This window comes from Ipomoea nil, unplaced genomic scaffold (genome assembly GCF_001879475.1).
Source record: "Ipomoea nil cultivar Tokyo-kokei standard unplaced genomic scaffold, Asagao_1.1 scaffold0800, whole genome shotgun sequence".
In the NCBI taxonomy this organism is placed as follows: Eukaryota; Viridiplantae; Streptophyta; class Magnoliopsida; order Solanales; family Convolvulaceae; genus Ipomoea; species Ipomoea nil.
Window position 1 is genome coordinate 163,470 of NW_017617228.1, and position 15,763 is coordinate 179,232.

The 15,763-nt window shown below is 39.8% G+C and overlaps 1 protein-coding gene across 1 annotated transcript; it reads left to right on the forward strand.

Moving 5' to 3' along the window:
• Positions 1-287: 287 nt before the first annotated feature.
• Positions 288-1,634, forward strand: LOC109177128. Its single transcript, XM_019326429.1, has 4 exons — positions 288-434; positions 555-872; positions 971-1,033; positions 1,110-1,634. Exons 1-4 carry the CDS (start codon positions 288-290, stop codon positions 1,632-1,634), a joined length of 1,053 nt encoding a protein of 350 aa, XP_019181974.1.
• Positions 1,635-15,763: the final 14,129 nt, after the last annotated feature.

Consider the following 15,763-nt stretch of genomic DNA (forward strand, 5'->3'; position numbering starts at 1 on the left):
AGAGTCTATTCACCCCCCCCCCTCTAGACTCTCGTTATAACCCTACCGGGACCAACAAGTGGTATCAGAGCCAATATCTTGATCGGTAAAGGCTTTGCGTTTACTGCCTGGTAGATCCCTTATCAAAAGTTTTCTGAAAAATTTGCATATTTTCAGCTTTGCACATTCTTTTTGTTAAAATGGAAAAGGATCATGCTAACCATACGAAGAAGCTTGCTTTTAACCTCTCCAAGTTTGATGACTGGAAGATCAGGATGTAGGCTCTTCTTTTAGCAATACATGACGAAATGTGGGATGTAATAACCACAGGACCAATCACCATCATGATGGCGAATACACAAGCAGCAGCACAAGGAGCAGGTGCTGATCAGATGATACCAAAGCCGAAGTGTCAACTTACCTCGGAGGAAAGAACAAGAGCAAACCTGGATAATGTAGCACGAAACATTCTCTACAACTCTCTCGACGACTCCTTGTTCCCCAGAGTCCGGAAATGCAAAAATTCTATGGAAATCTGGAATGTTCTGATGAACCTGGGTGAATGAGACGAACAGGAGAAGGACAACAAACTGACAGTGGCCATGAAGAAGTTCGAGGATTTCAAGATGTTGCCGAATGAAGCTGTCACAGACATGGAACTAAGGTTCGCCAGGCTCATGAGTGATCTGTCTGATCTCAGGAAGGAATTATCCGAAAAGGAAAAGAACCTGAAGATCCTTCGTGGCCTACCGAAGTCTTGGGAGATGAAGGTCACAGCAATGAGAGATCACCGAGACATGAAGACCACAAACACAACCAAGATCTTTAGTGATCTTAAGGCCTACGAGTTTGAGCATGAACCAAAGGATGCTGATGAACCCGAAACAAGAAATGTAGCTCTTGTGGCCAACCAGCAGGCATCAACATCAAACAGGTCAAAATCTAACTCTTGTGAATTTCTTTCTAATGGACAATATGCTCTATTTGTTAGGAAAATGAAGAGGTTTATGAGGAAGAACAACTTCCAAGATTCTCATCGCTCGGGACACCGAAGGCAACACGAGATTTCACCTCAAACCTTAAAGCAAGAGAAATCAGACTCGCAATTGCTATGATACAACTGTCGAAAGCTAGGGCATTTCAAGGCGAATTGTCCTCATCCAATTGTCAGTAAGCACCAAGACAACAATACTACCAAAAGCCCATCCAAAGAAGCTGGAGAAAACTACAAGAGAAATGACAAGCCAGAATCATCAAACTCCATAAACGAAAGAAGAAGGAAAGCTATGGTAGTAAACGAAACATCTGACAATATTGAAGCCGAAAGCAGTTCCTCAAGTTCAAGTTCAGATGATGACAGTTCTGAAGAAGAAAAAGGGCTGCTGTGTCTGTTCAGCCAAGAGTCAGATGAGCTATGCCTTATAGCCGATGATGATGAGGTAAATTCACAATCATTCTCTTGTTATTCAGCAGAGTCTAGTTCTATGAGAAGTCAAACTTCCAATGAATCAGTTACCGAAATGATGAGGGAGTTCAAGATAATCAAAAACACATACTCTAAATTGAAAGAGGAGAACTCTCGGCTTATGATTAGCTACAATGCGCTAAGGCAAGTTCGAATTGAGAACATAAAGCTAGCCATCGCTAAGAAGTAACTTGAGGAAAATGTTCTCGCTCTGAAAGAGCAGTGTACAGAAAGAGAAAAGAGAGAGCAACAATTACGTGAAACCTTGAATTCATTCAATAATTCGTCAAATCTAATGGACCGAATGGTGAACGGATCAAGATTGCCCGGGGAAAGAACGGGAATTGGTTTTGACCCCAGCTCCTCTTCACAAACCGGCTTGAACAAATCCACTAATGCTTACTCTCGGGAGAGTTTTCAATCAGCATTTGTTCAAGGCCCTACCCAGATGTCTGAGCCTATGACGAAAGATAACAGTATCGCTATGCCACAATCAACAAGCCAACCAAAAGGAAAGGTTGTACAACGAATTGTGGAACCTGAAATTGAAAAATCCTTCAAAGGCAATCCTAGACATAAATATGTCAAAAGGAATGGACCAAATAGGCAATGGACAAAATCTACACCACAAAAAGGGTCAGCCTTATAAGGATATTCAATCTAGGAAAATGTCGAATGTTAATCAGAGGCAATATCGTCCAAAATCTACACGAAAGAATCCTACTCAAGGAATCCCGAGAAATGGACAAATCAGACAAAACGAAAGATCCTTCAAAAGATCTGGTTATGGAAATGGATGGACTGGGCCATCAGAGGAAGATTGGTATGATTACCCAGAACCTCTTTCAAGAGGAGAATTTGAGAAAATTCATCTGCTTAAACAAACTAATTATTTCAAGCATTATCACAATCCTCCTGCTGAATATTTTCGAGAGAGATATAATGCTAAAACCTTTGCCAAGATCAGTTATGATTATCGTACATCTAATGGATATAGAGGACCGAGGATGAGTCAAGGAAACTCTAGGTTCATGTGGATCCCAAAGTTGACATCTAACCCTCAAGGACCCGTAACTCAAGGGGTACCTAAAAATGTATAATCTTTCTTGTAGGATAAACAAGTCATATGGTATGTTGATAGTGGATGCTCAAGACATATGACTGGTGACAAAACAATGTTGAGCAATTTCAAAGAAGTTGACGGACCTAAAGTCATCTTTGGAGGTGAAACTAGTGGCAAAACTCGTGGAACAGGAGACATCATCAAAAAGGGAATAACCATTCAAGATGTATCATACGTTGAAGGGCTAAAATTCAATCTTCTAAGCACAAGTCAATTTTGTGACAAAGGCTACAAAGTTGAATTCTCAAAAGACAAATGCAATGTAATCAGCACGAGAGACGGTGAAACTGCCTTAACAGGCCATCGGAAGAAAAACATGTACATAGTAACTTGGAATTCTTCTAACACTAACGTTTGTCTTGTTGCTAAGAATAATGCAGACTTAAGTCAAGAATGGCACAACAAATTGAGTCATCTAAATCTAAAGACAATCAACAAGCTTGCCAAAAGAGATCTCGTGAAAGGCTTACCAAAAGCAACTTATGTGAAACACAAAATATGTGAAGCGTGTAAAAAAGGGAAACAAATCAAATCATCCTTCAAATCCAAAAACTCGGATGCAGATTCTCGACCTTTAAATCTTCTACATATGGATCTCTTCGGACCAGTTGATCCAGCAAGCCTAAGTGGAAGAAATTATACTCTCTTTGTAGTAGATGATCACACGAGATATACCTGGGTACTCTTCTTGAAGAAAAAGAATGAAACAGAGATTGTTCTACCAAACCTCTTGAGACAGCTTCAAACAGAAAAGGAAGTCAAGATTATCAGAATAAGATCCGATCAAGGAACTGAATTCGTTAACAAAGTTATCAAAGATTTCTGTGGACAAAACGGCATTTTTCATCAATTATCGACAGCACGAACTCCTCAACAAAACGGAGTAGCCGAAAGAAGGAACAAAGCTTTGAAAGAAGCTGCACGAACAATGATTGCACAATCGGGTTTACCAAAGCGGTTTTGGGCCGAAGCTGTAAACACAGCATGCTACACACAAAATCGATCCTTGATCAAGTTCGATGAGCAATCTGAGAAAAGTCCTATTGGCATTAAGTCATCTATCAATCCGGATCAAAGCTCTCAAGAAAAAATGAAGAAGAAATTTTAGACGATGAAGATATTCTATCCTCCTACACGAGATATCAGTTGAAGCCTTCTGAACCCGAAGTTTTTGCTCAAGAAGGTGATGGCATGCAACAAAATATTCCTGATACCCAGACACCATCTAAACCTATGATCTATGTTGAGCTACCTTATATTCCTGAAATGGATGTACAGAATCAGCAAGGTTCGTTTGAACCCGATCTCGGATGGTTAAGAGACCACCCTCCTGATCAAGTCATAGGAAATATCCAAGAAGGTGTAAGAACTCAGGCTAACATTCATGAGAATATGATGGCATGTTTCCTATCTCAAATAGAACCAAAATCCATAGAGGAAGCTCTGAGTGATCCTGACTGGGTGATAGCCATGCAAGAAGAGATTCATCAATTTGAACGAAATAATGTGTGTGAACTTGTTTCGAGACCAACACATCAAAACGTCATTGGAACCAAATGGGTTTTTAGAAACAAAATGAGTGCAGATGGACTAATTGTTAGGAACAAAGCTCGTCTTGTTGCTAAAGGCTACTGTCAAGAAGAAGGAATTGATTTTGATGAAACATTCGCCCCCGTAGCTAGACTTGAAGCTATACGAATGTTTCTAGAATATGCATCATACAAAGACTTCAAAGTCTATCAAATGGATGTCAAAAGTGCATTCTTAAATGGACTTCTTGAAGAAGAAGTATATGTCGAGCAACCACCAGGTTTTGTTATTGATTGTGGACAAGAAAAAGTCTATCATCTCAAAAAGGCCCTATATGGATTAAAACAAGCTCCACGAGCTTGGTATGATACACTCTCATATTTTCTTATCAACTGTGGTTTCACGAAAGGAGCTGTTGATAAAACGCTCTTTCGTATCAAAAACGATGATCATATCCTACTAGTTCAAATCTATGTTGATGATATCATATTTGGAAGTACAAATCCAGATTTATGTGAAAAATTCTCCAACCTTATGCAAGGCAAATTCGAGATGAGCATGATGGGAGAATTGAACTACTTTCTCGGCTTGCAAGTTAAGCAATGTCCAGAAGGGATATTCATCAATCAAGCTAAGTATACAAAGGACTTAATTCGCAAATTTGGAATTGATGGAAAGTCCTCTGTTAAAATCCCTATGAGCACATTCCTGAGAATGGATGTTGATAATGAAGGAAAAGATGTTGATCAAAAGAACTTTCGTGGGATCATCGGGTCACTTCTCTACCTTACAGCCAGCAGGCTCGATATCTCTTTTGCAGTTGGTGTATGTGCACGATTTCAATCCAAACCGAAAGAGAGTCATCTAAGTGCTGCTAAGAAGATCTTAAGATACCTAAAGGGAACCCAAAGTGTAGGACTTTGGTATCCGAAAGGAAATTCTTTTGATCTTACTGGCTATTCAGATGCTGATTTTGCTGGTTGTAGAATTGACCAAAAGAGTACCTCAGGAACCTACCAGTTCCTAGGGGGAAGACTTGTATCTTGGTTCAGCAAAAAGCAAAACTCCATTGCAACTAGCACTGCTGAAGCCGAATACATTGTAGCTGGCAGCTGCTGTGCACAAATATTGTGGATGATCCACCAGTTGAAAGATTATGGAGTAACAGCATGAGAAGTGCAAATTAAGTGTGACAATACAAGTGCGATTGCAATCACGCACAATCCTGTTTTGAACTCTCGCACAAAACATATTGATATCAAATATCACTTTATTCGTGACCATGTTGAAAAGAAGAACATATCTCTTGTATATGTTAATACGGATGATCAATTGGCAAATATCCTCACGAAACCACTATGTGAGAATAGATTTGCTACACTTCGACATGAAATTGGAATGATTGAGCTGACATAACTCGTTGGCGTATTAATAAGTCTAAAGACCAGAGATTCCTGAAAAGATTCCATAAAGCATATCTCGGGAAGCAAAAAAGGCAGCAACTTATCCAATATGTCACGCAATAGCATATGATCTTGAGCTATATAAACGGACAATGGATGGTACAATGAACTCACTCTAACCTTTTATTCTAATTAATTATGTTCGAGTAATTCGTGGTTGCAGGTATGAGCACAGAAAATGAAGCAAAAACGACAATCACAGATAAGGAACAAGAAGAAACTGAAATCTTCCATGATCCTCTAGAAGACGAGAGCGTCCTAAACAAATTTCTAGCAAGCTCACAATATCTGCAAAGTCTCCTTCGTGATCCAACTGAACACGAATTACATGAATCATTTCACTCTGTTGGCAACACCATAGGATATGCCAAGGTGGATAGTGTGCTAGAAAGGAGTGACAGATTCGACTACTCACCATCAAGCACTCCTCCGAAATTGCCCTCTCCTCTCAAGTCCACAGCTAGCAGCAAGAAGAAAAAGACCTAACGAATCATCTTAGGTCACCTTGATAAGCTGTGGTTATGATTATCATAAATAAATTTCATGTTTCTATTATCTAAATTTATTATTGATATCCTATGTCTTGAATCTTCTGAAAGCGTCTCTAACACGAAACCTAGGATCGTCATCTAAAATCTTTTGAACACATCTGCACGCAACCTTTGCACCTATAAATCAGAACCCTCTTCAACAAACTTTACTCACACATCTAGTATTTTAGTGAGTAACATTTGCAGGTATGGATAAGGGCAAAGGAAAGATGGACGAAGCCGAGAAACGAGCTATCCGGCGTGATCACCATCTTCTGGAAGCAAGCAAACTCACAAATGCCACAATCATAAAACTAGAGGAAGATGGTGATAGGGTCAACGTAACATACTCCATGCCAACCTCGTAACCCTGAAAGAAAAAGAGATTCTGGACAACACTGTCAACGAATCTCAGGCCAAGAAAGCTTTTTATCTGGAACAAGCCAAACGTTTGGCAAACAAAAGGATAATGGTTTTGAAAAGTGCAAATAAGTACTCATCCCATCCACCCACCTTTTGTTGGTATCCCCTTCATGAAGCTCCACAAAATTGTGAGAAATCTTATGAAGATTATACTCTAGTTCACTCTCAGTCACAAATCAACTCGACTATGCCCACCCTCTCTTTAGAGGAACTGGACGAATACGCTAAAACGACAAACTTGCCAGATGTGACTGATGAGTCGACTCGTCTGGAGCTTCACATGCCTTATTGTTTTCTTTAAATGTTGTTTACTCTTATCTGTAAGGCTTGGGTACCTCTTCCTGATCTCGTTTAATGCAATCTTCTGTCTTTATTGCCGTTACTGATTGTCATCTTGACCTTGTTTCTATTATGTCAGAATATCTCTTTTCTGGTCAAAGATGGAATTATTACAGATGCACCATTTCTTAAAATGAATGCATAGGCTCTCATCTGGTTCAAAAACTACAGAAATTGATGCTAACTCTTCTAGTGTTTCATCAATGAACAAACATTGATTACCATCTCTTTGTCACGAAACGATAACTGTTTGATATCTGTATGCTTTGGAATCTAATCTCTGACCTTGGAATTATCATTTCCCTGAAAATATCTGGTCAAAGTCCTCTACAAAATCAATGGTCAGTTGAAGAAATTTATGGCTATTAATTACAGCATTGAATGCTGCATGCAGTTTCGCATCAACACCTCTGCTCATCGTGGCTATAAAAAGAGGACCTATCCTTATCTGTTCTACCATCTCAATTTCCAATATGTATCCTAAAAAGCCCTTCACCAGAGGAGATTCTCAAAAGCAAAAAGAAATTGCTAGAAAAATCAGGGAAGAGTAAGGAGATCTCTACCCTGGAAACAGTCTTCAAGCTCCTTTAGAAGTCTCTTCTGACAACGAATCATCTCCTTTTTACGATGAAATGGCTGCCTACATTGTTGAAGAACCTGAAGAAACTCCCCCAGTAGAAGACCCTCCAAAAGAGGAAATCCCTACTGCTCTGCCCAATAAGTACATTGATAAAGACTACTTTGATTATCTGAAGGAACAACCCAAGTCTGAGCCAAACTCGAACGAAGATGGACCTCCTTCGTCCTCAGACTCTAATTTTCTGAGAACTGTGAAGTGGTACAAGAAAATGTGGGGAGAACTTAGGAAGCCAAAAGCTGAGCCAAGTGAGCATGATAAAGAACGAAGGAAGAGAAATTGATCTACTTATTATATATTTCATATCTTGTATCCACCTTCCTTTCTAAGCATAATATTATTTCAGTTTTAATGGTCCTTACCCGAATCTACATAAGTGCTGAACGAAACTTTATTCGTTTTGTTTGCATTCACAAATCTCATTCCTAAACGAATATCTCTGACCAAGCCGTACTCTCTTGGAAATGATTATATTCCCTCTACTCTCGATGAAGCATGAAAATTATCTCAGTGACTGGTCATTCATGGCTACACCATTTGATGACTCCATCTCCTATAAGAAGGGATCTCTCGTGCAAAATAGAGTCACTCCTCTCATAATCCATCAAGTTCGGAGTTCTACCTATCGTTATGGACAAAGGGAAGAAAATGTGCTTTCCAACCAAGGATCTGACAAAGAAAGTTCGTTTTGAGATCACTCCATCTCATGTACTCAACAATTCTCCAAAAGAAGGATCATCCTCCGGTGAAGGATTCGCCAAAGTCTCGAGCCCCTCTCGTTTTTACACTCTTGTGGAACTAGCACCTCAACTCAAAACTGAGGAGAAATACACAGCAATGTACGCTGCAGCTCAAGCAAGAGTCAAGGCTGAAATGGAAGCTATGGAAAAGAGAGGACTCTCCAGAGATGCTATGGGAATTGATCACGAAAAGATCGTGGATGAAATGTTCGCTCTCAAGATCATCAAGAAGGAACATGCTGAGAATGCTCGAAAGAAGAAGGAAGACAGGGAGTAAAAGCTCGAATAGCCTGGATCATGAGAGATGTAGTCAAGTGTCTAATATCTATGTTTCGTGTAATAATCATCTCTCGGGCTATGTCATGCACTTTCGTTGTATGTTCTGTTTAAGTTCACGAAACTTTATTTGTTTCTTGAACTCGTTTCTTCATGAGAAGTAAAGTATGTTATGTTTCGGATGTGAAGCGTGCTCAAGAAGATACATCTTATCTAGATCATCTGAACCATTAATACATATTCTCAGTGGACATCGTGTGGCCGAGAAAACCGGTTCACTACCCCATGATCTCTGTCAGTTGATCTGACCCGCATTTAATGCACGTAAAGGCACTCAAGTGGTTTTCTCTCTCCTCCTTAATGAAGAATGATCAAAATTGATCTGCAATTGATCTTATCAGATCTTTATCCCCAGATCAGTTACCCTTTTAGTGGAATTGGAACCGATTGAATTTGAAAATTCAAACCATCCACAATTCACATGGGTCACTCGGTTCCCCTATACCCTAGACCCTCGTCAACCCTAGATAACCCCGCCTTCTACCATCCTTCATCTTTTTCCTCCATTCTCACTCTAAAATCCATCCACTCACCAAAATTCTCTCAAATGGCTAAGAAATCCAAAACCACACCCTCTAACGTCGAAACTGAAGCACCATCGACAATGGAGATACCCACCTTTCCAACAGACGACATCAACTTCATTAAGCCACGAGCTGACTTCATCGCTGGTGGTAGTATGTGGGATGCACATGGTTTCTTAGAGTATGTCATCGATCGAAGCTTTGGTGACAACGTGATCGCCCTTCTACAAGAAACTGGTTTGTACAGGTTTGCAATTCATCTCTATACAATTTTGGTTTCCCACAGATGTTGCTCAGTTTTATTTGAATGCAAGTGTATCTGCGGATGGACTCACCATATCTTCGAGGGTCAACCAAACTGATGTGACAATCACATCGGAGGATATTCGAGCAGCCTTTGAATTTCCTCAGCGAGATGAGTCATACAAGCCGAACTTCGCCTTCTACCATTATGATCAAAATGACTTCTACCGTTTTATAAAAAACAAGCAGGCTCCTAGTGTAATCACGTGGCCCTTAAAGAAGAAATGGTTCCGCTTGGACTACGAGTTTACAATGGATATTTTTAACAAGATCGTCGAGCACAAGACGTCGGGCACAGACGACGTGACAAAGGACAAGTTAAAAATGCTGCACGCATTTCTCAATGAACACAAGGTAGATTGGTCAAAAGTCATCTTCAACAATCTTCTCCATGTCATCACATTTGGTAGAACATCCCCTGGAGACATTTCAAAGAAGATGGGGTTCGGATTTTTGGTAAGTCATCTCCTTACCACGAAGAATGTCCATCTCAGAGCAGGAAAAAGACCTGGCCAGAAGGCATGAAGTATAAGCCCACGGGTTATGACAAGCAGAAAGCTTTAGAATTGGAAATACCTTTGGAATTGGTCAAATCTAAACGCAAGTCTAAAAAGGCGAAAGATTCAGAAGAAGACCAACCAAAGCCCAAACGAAGGAAGAAAGAAAAGAGCTCGTCCAATGTCAAGACGAAAGAAGTATCAATCTCTACACCCATAGAGATTCCAGACAAAAGGACAACTCATACACCGCCTGTCCCATCAACAGATCCAGTCATTGTGGATGATTCTTCTGATGATGATAATAATCTCATTCTCTCCAATCTCGGACAAAAATCAACAGGACGATTTCGCTCTCCTGTAAAAGCAAAATCTGTTCCCTCTTCCACGTCAAAGTTGGATAAGGCGAAAGACACATCTTCCCAAGGGAAAGATAAGGCGAAAGAAACAACTTCCCAGGGGGAAGATATGGTGAAAGAAGCATCTTCCCAGGGGGAAGTCAAGGCGAAAGAAGCATCTTCCCAGGGGGAAGACAAGGCGAAAGAAGCCTCGTCTAAGACGGCGGACAAGACGAAAGCCTCTAAGAAAAGGAAGGATAGAACTTCCTCAGATAAAAGTTCTCCAAAAACCCTCCACCCACAAGAACCCATCTCAGCAGAGCGACTATCTCCATGTTCGACACAAGAACCTGCTGTTATGGAAACGGAGGTCAATCACTTAAGTCCCCCACAAGAACCTGGCTTGCTAGAAGAGACGAGAGAAGTGATTGCCAACCCGAATGTTGCTGATGTTCTTCCCACCTTAAGTTCCCTTCCACAAGAACCTACCTTTGCAGCGCAGGTACCGAATACTCTGACACAAGAACCTGCATCGGTAGTTGAGGACGAAAGAGTGATCGCTGAAAAAGCTGGTGACCCGAAAGCAGTTGTGACAGTACCAAAAGCTGCACTAATCCCTCCAACAAGAGATCAACTGCTTCGAGAATCTATGGAGAATGATTTCAATAGGGTCATGTAATGGCAAAAATGGTGCACACCTCCATTAGAAACTCTTCTTGAAACATCTGAAGCCATGAAGGATGAAGAAAAATTTGCCTTAGAGTGGATCGACACGAAAGATGTATATGAAGCACTGCGTCTTGAAACGATTAGACGAGTGTACTCCTACAAAGTGACCAATCGCACTCTCGGGAAGGACAAAGCACCCATTTGTTTAGAGCTTAACAAACCTCCTTTGGATCCAGCCTTCGTTGAACAAATGAAGGAACTTCGATATGCAATGCTCCTATCCAAAATCAAGACTGACTTAGAGAAATCGCACCAAAATGATCCAAATTGCGATGTTAGTGGATCAAAGGACGAAAATGGCAGAGAAATTGATGAAGAAAATGTCTCCGATGAGAACGAAAAATCTTATGAAAATGAGGAAGAAGAAAAGGAAGAAGACGAAGATGAAGATGCTGATGATGAAGATCATGGCGTTGAAGATGCTGATGATGATGATGACTCGGGCAATGATGATGATAACCACAATGGGGATGACCCGAACTATAACAGTGAATATCCTCTATTAGTCGGCTCGGACTATAACGAACCATTACCCGAAAGATCTTCATCTCAAAATTCATCAACCCAAAGTGATGACAAAAGGGAAGCATCACTTAGGCCTGAAGAAATCTCAAATGCACCTCTTGAAGACTTATCTTGTGCTATTGTCCCCCATGTTAACCCCATGGACGAAACACCTATCAAGAGAGAAGATGCAACAATACGTGAGGGCAAACTGGATGCCTCACCTATCCTTATCAGCTCAACCAATGGTGGCAAAAAGGATGCACCACATCAAGACGACCCAATGGATACCTCACCAACCAACATTGAAGCCGATTCTCCATCAATGTCTCCACGACGCGTCATGCAAATGATGATGGGCACAGTTCATACAGCCGAACTTATTCACCAAGAATATCTGACTCTTCGCAACAAGGATTCCCAAACCTTGGAAGATTTATCCAAGAAGGTTGACCAACTTATGGCCGCTCAAGATCAATCTCGTCCTCCACCCCAAGCTCAACCTCAACCACAATCGTCAGCTCAACCGAAAAGATCTTACAAAGCTCAGCTGGCGAAAGAACTTCATGAGCTTCAGACTGCTGTGAACAAGGTGGCACGTCAACAGCATGAACTAAAGCACTCTCATTTCAGTCTCAAAGAGAGAGTTGATTTAGCATGCACAAAGATTGAAACTGCACATGATAACTCATATCAGATGGGCCAATACTCGCTCCAAATCCTAGGATATGTGCAAGACATCTTGATTGCTATTAGCAATCTGTCTCCCCCAGCTCCTACTACGTGTGCTGATGATGCCAAAAAGGGGGAAAAGAGGAATCCTGATGATAAGGATGATGATCATCATAGGGATGCACAAAGAGACTCTGATAGAAGAAGCATAAAGTCTCTGCCTCCACTTCCAGCTTCCAAGTCTCGTGATCACCAACCTTCACAATCAAGACATCACTCGTCTCGTGATCATTAACCGTCGCAATCCCGACATCACTCTATCAAGCCTCGCCAATCTCTCGGTTCTGAATCTAAATACATATTCAGTGGACTTTCTAGGAGAGAGAGGAAGAACCTCAGACAAAAGCTTATGAGAGATAAAACTGTAACAATGGATGGTGTGGGAAACTTTGTTGATTTTAAGCCTTATGAAGAAGGAAGCGGAAAACGGTTTGAAGGATGCAATGTTCCTGTTTGGATGAAGACAAGAGATAACCATACCAGGCAATACCACATAAGCTCTCAAAACGAAAGGATCAAGAGAACCAACAGAGAGCTATGGGACAAGCATGAAAAGGAAGCACTTCAAAGAGAACACGAACTTCAGGAAAGAGAACGAGTAAAGGAGCTGATCAAAGATGTCATGAAAGTGACCAAGAAATCTGAACCTGGAGTCATCTACAATGCAGCTTTTAAAGTTCATGCCGAATCTGGAAAAAGTTACACAGAAGGGATGCAATCCTTCGAGCTCATTTCGTGGTGGAAATTAGGCATTGTAGAAGGAGAAAACATTCTCGAGGCTTACAACAACTACATAAGCCTCAACATCAAAGGAAAATATGAAGATCTAGTCAAAATTAATCCAATCAAGGTTTTCAAAGAACATATCAATGAAGATATTGACTGCGACAAAATGCTCAAGGAGCAAAGAGAAAGAGACATTCGTGAATACAAGGAGTCCAAGATGCAGAAGGCAAAACTGTTAGAAATGTAAAATATTTTACATTATGCTCTCCTTAAACTTTTTGTAAGTTCCATTAATGGCTGTTTTGAAATAAAGAATCCTTTATGGGACATTTACCAGCCTTATGAGAAGAGTATAGGTTTTGACATCATCAAAAAGGGGGAAATTGTTAGGAACACTTGTATTAGGATTTTGATGATACCAATGTAACTTAGAATGTAGACCCCTAACTTTCGTTATTTCCATCGCTGCTTTCGTTATAGACGAAAGATGCCATAACTCATCTTGTAATTCGTGTTAAGTTAGACAAATACACGAAAAATGAGTTATGTTCTTTAGTTAGGTTTGCCAAAGAGAAAAGAGACAAAGAGCACGAGATCAAAGGCTTCAACAACAAAAGATCACCTCAGGTTATCAACCATCTCGACAAGACAGTAACCTTTATGAAGATTTATCAAGACACTCATTCTCTCCCATAACGAGAAGAATGTCTCAACTGTCTGTGTTGATTAACCATCATGGGGACAAAAGGACCTTAAAGTGTGAGACACATATACCTATGAGCATTAAATGAAGCTGTACTATACTTCAGAAGCTAAAAGACAAAAACCCCAAGGTTGTTCATGTCTACAACGGCTACATGGTACAAACCGCATTAATGGAGCATTTATTGCGCCAAGCTCCCCGATCCTTACCCACTGGATAATAGGTTTGAAATTTCATCTCCCTCCAACGGATGAAATTTTCCACACCTATAAATACCCACCTTCATCAACTGAGAAGGTGCTGGTTCTTTTCACTCGATCATTACTCTCTAAGCAAAAGTTCTTGTATAAGCTCACTTTCTTACCAAGCTTTTGCGAACCAGTTTCAAGGCGTGAAGATTTCTTAAAGAAATTCATCGATCCTCATCTTCCACCTTGAAGAAGTCTTGCATCTTGTACGAAGCAATCATCCCTCATTCAGTCAAGACTTCACGGTGTTGGAGAAATCAGAAAATACTTTCTACCAACCTCAACTCTGAAGAAGACGTTGATAGAGGCGGAGTAAACTCGCAGAGTTGAAAAACCTACAGGAAGCTGTCCGGCTTAGTGATCAAGGAAGCTTTCGTGTATTTGTACTAACGAGTGATAGTGCAATCCTTCCACAAGTTGTGGAAGAAGATTGGAGTAGGTAAAGTTGGCCGAATCACTATAAAAACTCTCGTCTCCCTATCTCTTTACTTTCGTGCTTTACTTTTCAGCATTGCATTATCATTCGTCCAATCCGAAAGTTATCTTATAATTTCAAACTGTGCAAAGCAACTAAAATCAAGTTAATTTATCCGCTGCGTTACAACCTCGAGAGGTTGCTATTCTGCAAAAATCGAGAAGAGTCTATTAACCCCCCCCCCCCTCCCTAGACTCTCGTTATAACCCTACCGGGACCAACAAATGTAATATGTTTAATTTGTAGTTTTAATTAGAGTAAATTCCCTAAATGTCCTTCGAATTTGAGGCATTACCAACTTTAATTTAATCGTAAAATTACAAGTTTACTACAATAAGTCCTCCAACTTTTGATAGTCCTCTGAGTTTGATATCCTACCAGCTTTGGTCCTTAATTTACAAGCCTACCACGATAAATCCTCCAACTTCTCTAAAGTTATTATAAACATTTTTTTAAAAAAAATATTTTAGCGAGATTGGGAGTATGAAAATAGTATGCAATAGGGAATCTTAAAAAAATCATCCTTTTAAAATTTGGATCAAATTTTATTTGTCTAAATTTAGAATTGCCACTAAATTAAGACAAGAGAGCTCTGCACGAATTAAGTCACTGGAAAAATAATTAAAAAAAAAATTGAAGAGACAAAGATACACTTGCCTAAAATAGAGTTTCACCGGAAATATGATAATTTGGAGTGTTAAATGACAAAAACGATAGTTTGAGACTAAATTTGAAATTGTCGCCAAAGAAATGAACCTCCGCTGGAATTAACTCACTTTTTATTGCAGGGTGGGGTAGGTAAAGTGAAATTAGAGCGGTTAAAGTAGTGGCAATATGATAAAATTAGAGAAGAGAGCATGTGTATTTCAGATTAAAGTCTCAAGATATCATGTATCTAACATTACTCTTTTTTCTTACAAGTTATTAATACATAATAAAACAAACTTTTCAATTCTAACTAAGTGCATTTTGTAATGTCATACATTATTTTTATAAACTATTGAATTCTTTTAAATGCAAAAATGTTACACAAAGGCACAATCTATCAACTTTTTCTTGTTTTTGCTCTGCATTGCAAACAGGATGACTGCATCCATCTAGGTGAAATATTCAATCTTATTAAAGTAAATATTCTTATTTTAATCCTACTCCGATCCGATCCTTTTCCCCACATAAATCCCAGGGACCATGGAAGATGCATGTAAGGCTTTCAGTTTATCTGATCATCTGAGACTTAGCTAAGTGTACACGAGTGACTAGTGCAGTTTGTATGAAATTTTATACACAAATTAACCTACTTGAAAACTGTTTTATATGAATAAGTATCAATTACTTATCACACTTAGAGTTGTCCAATAATTCGATGTCCCAATCCATGGAGTAAGCAATAATTTTTGTGGGGTTGAGAAATTCAAAGAT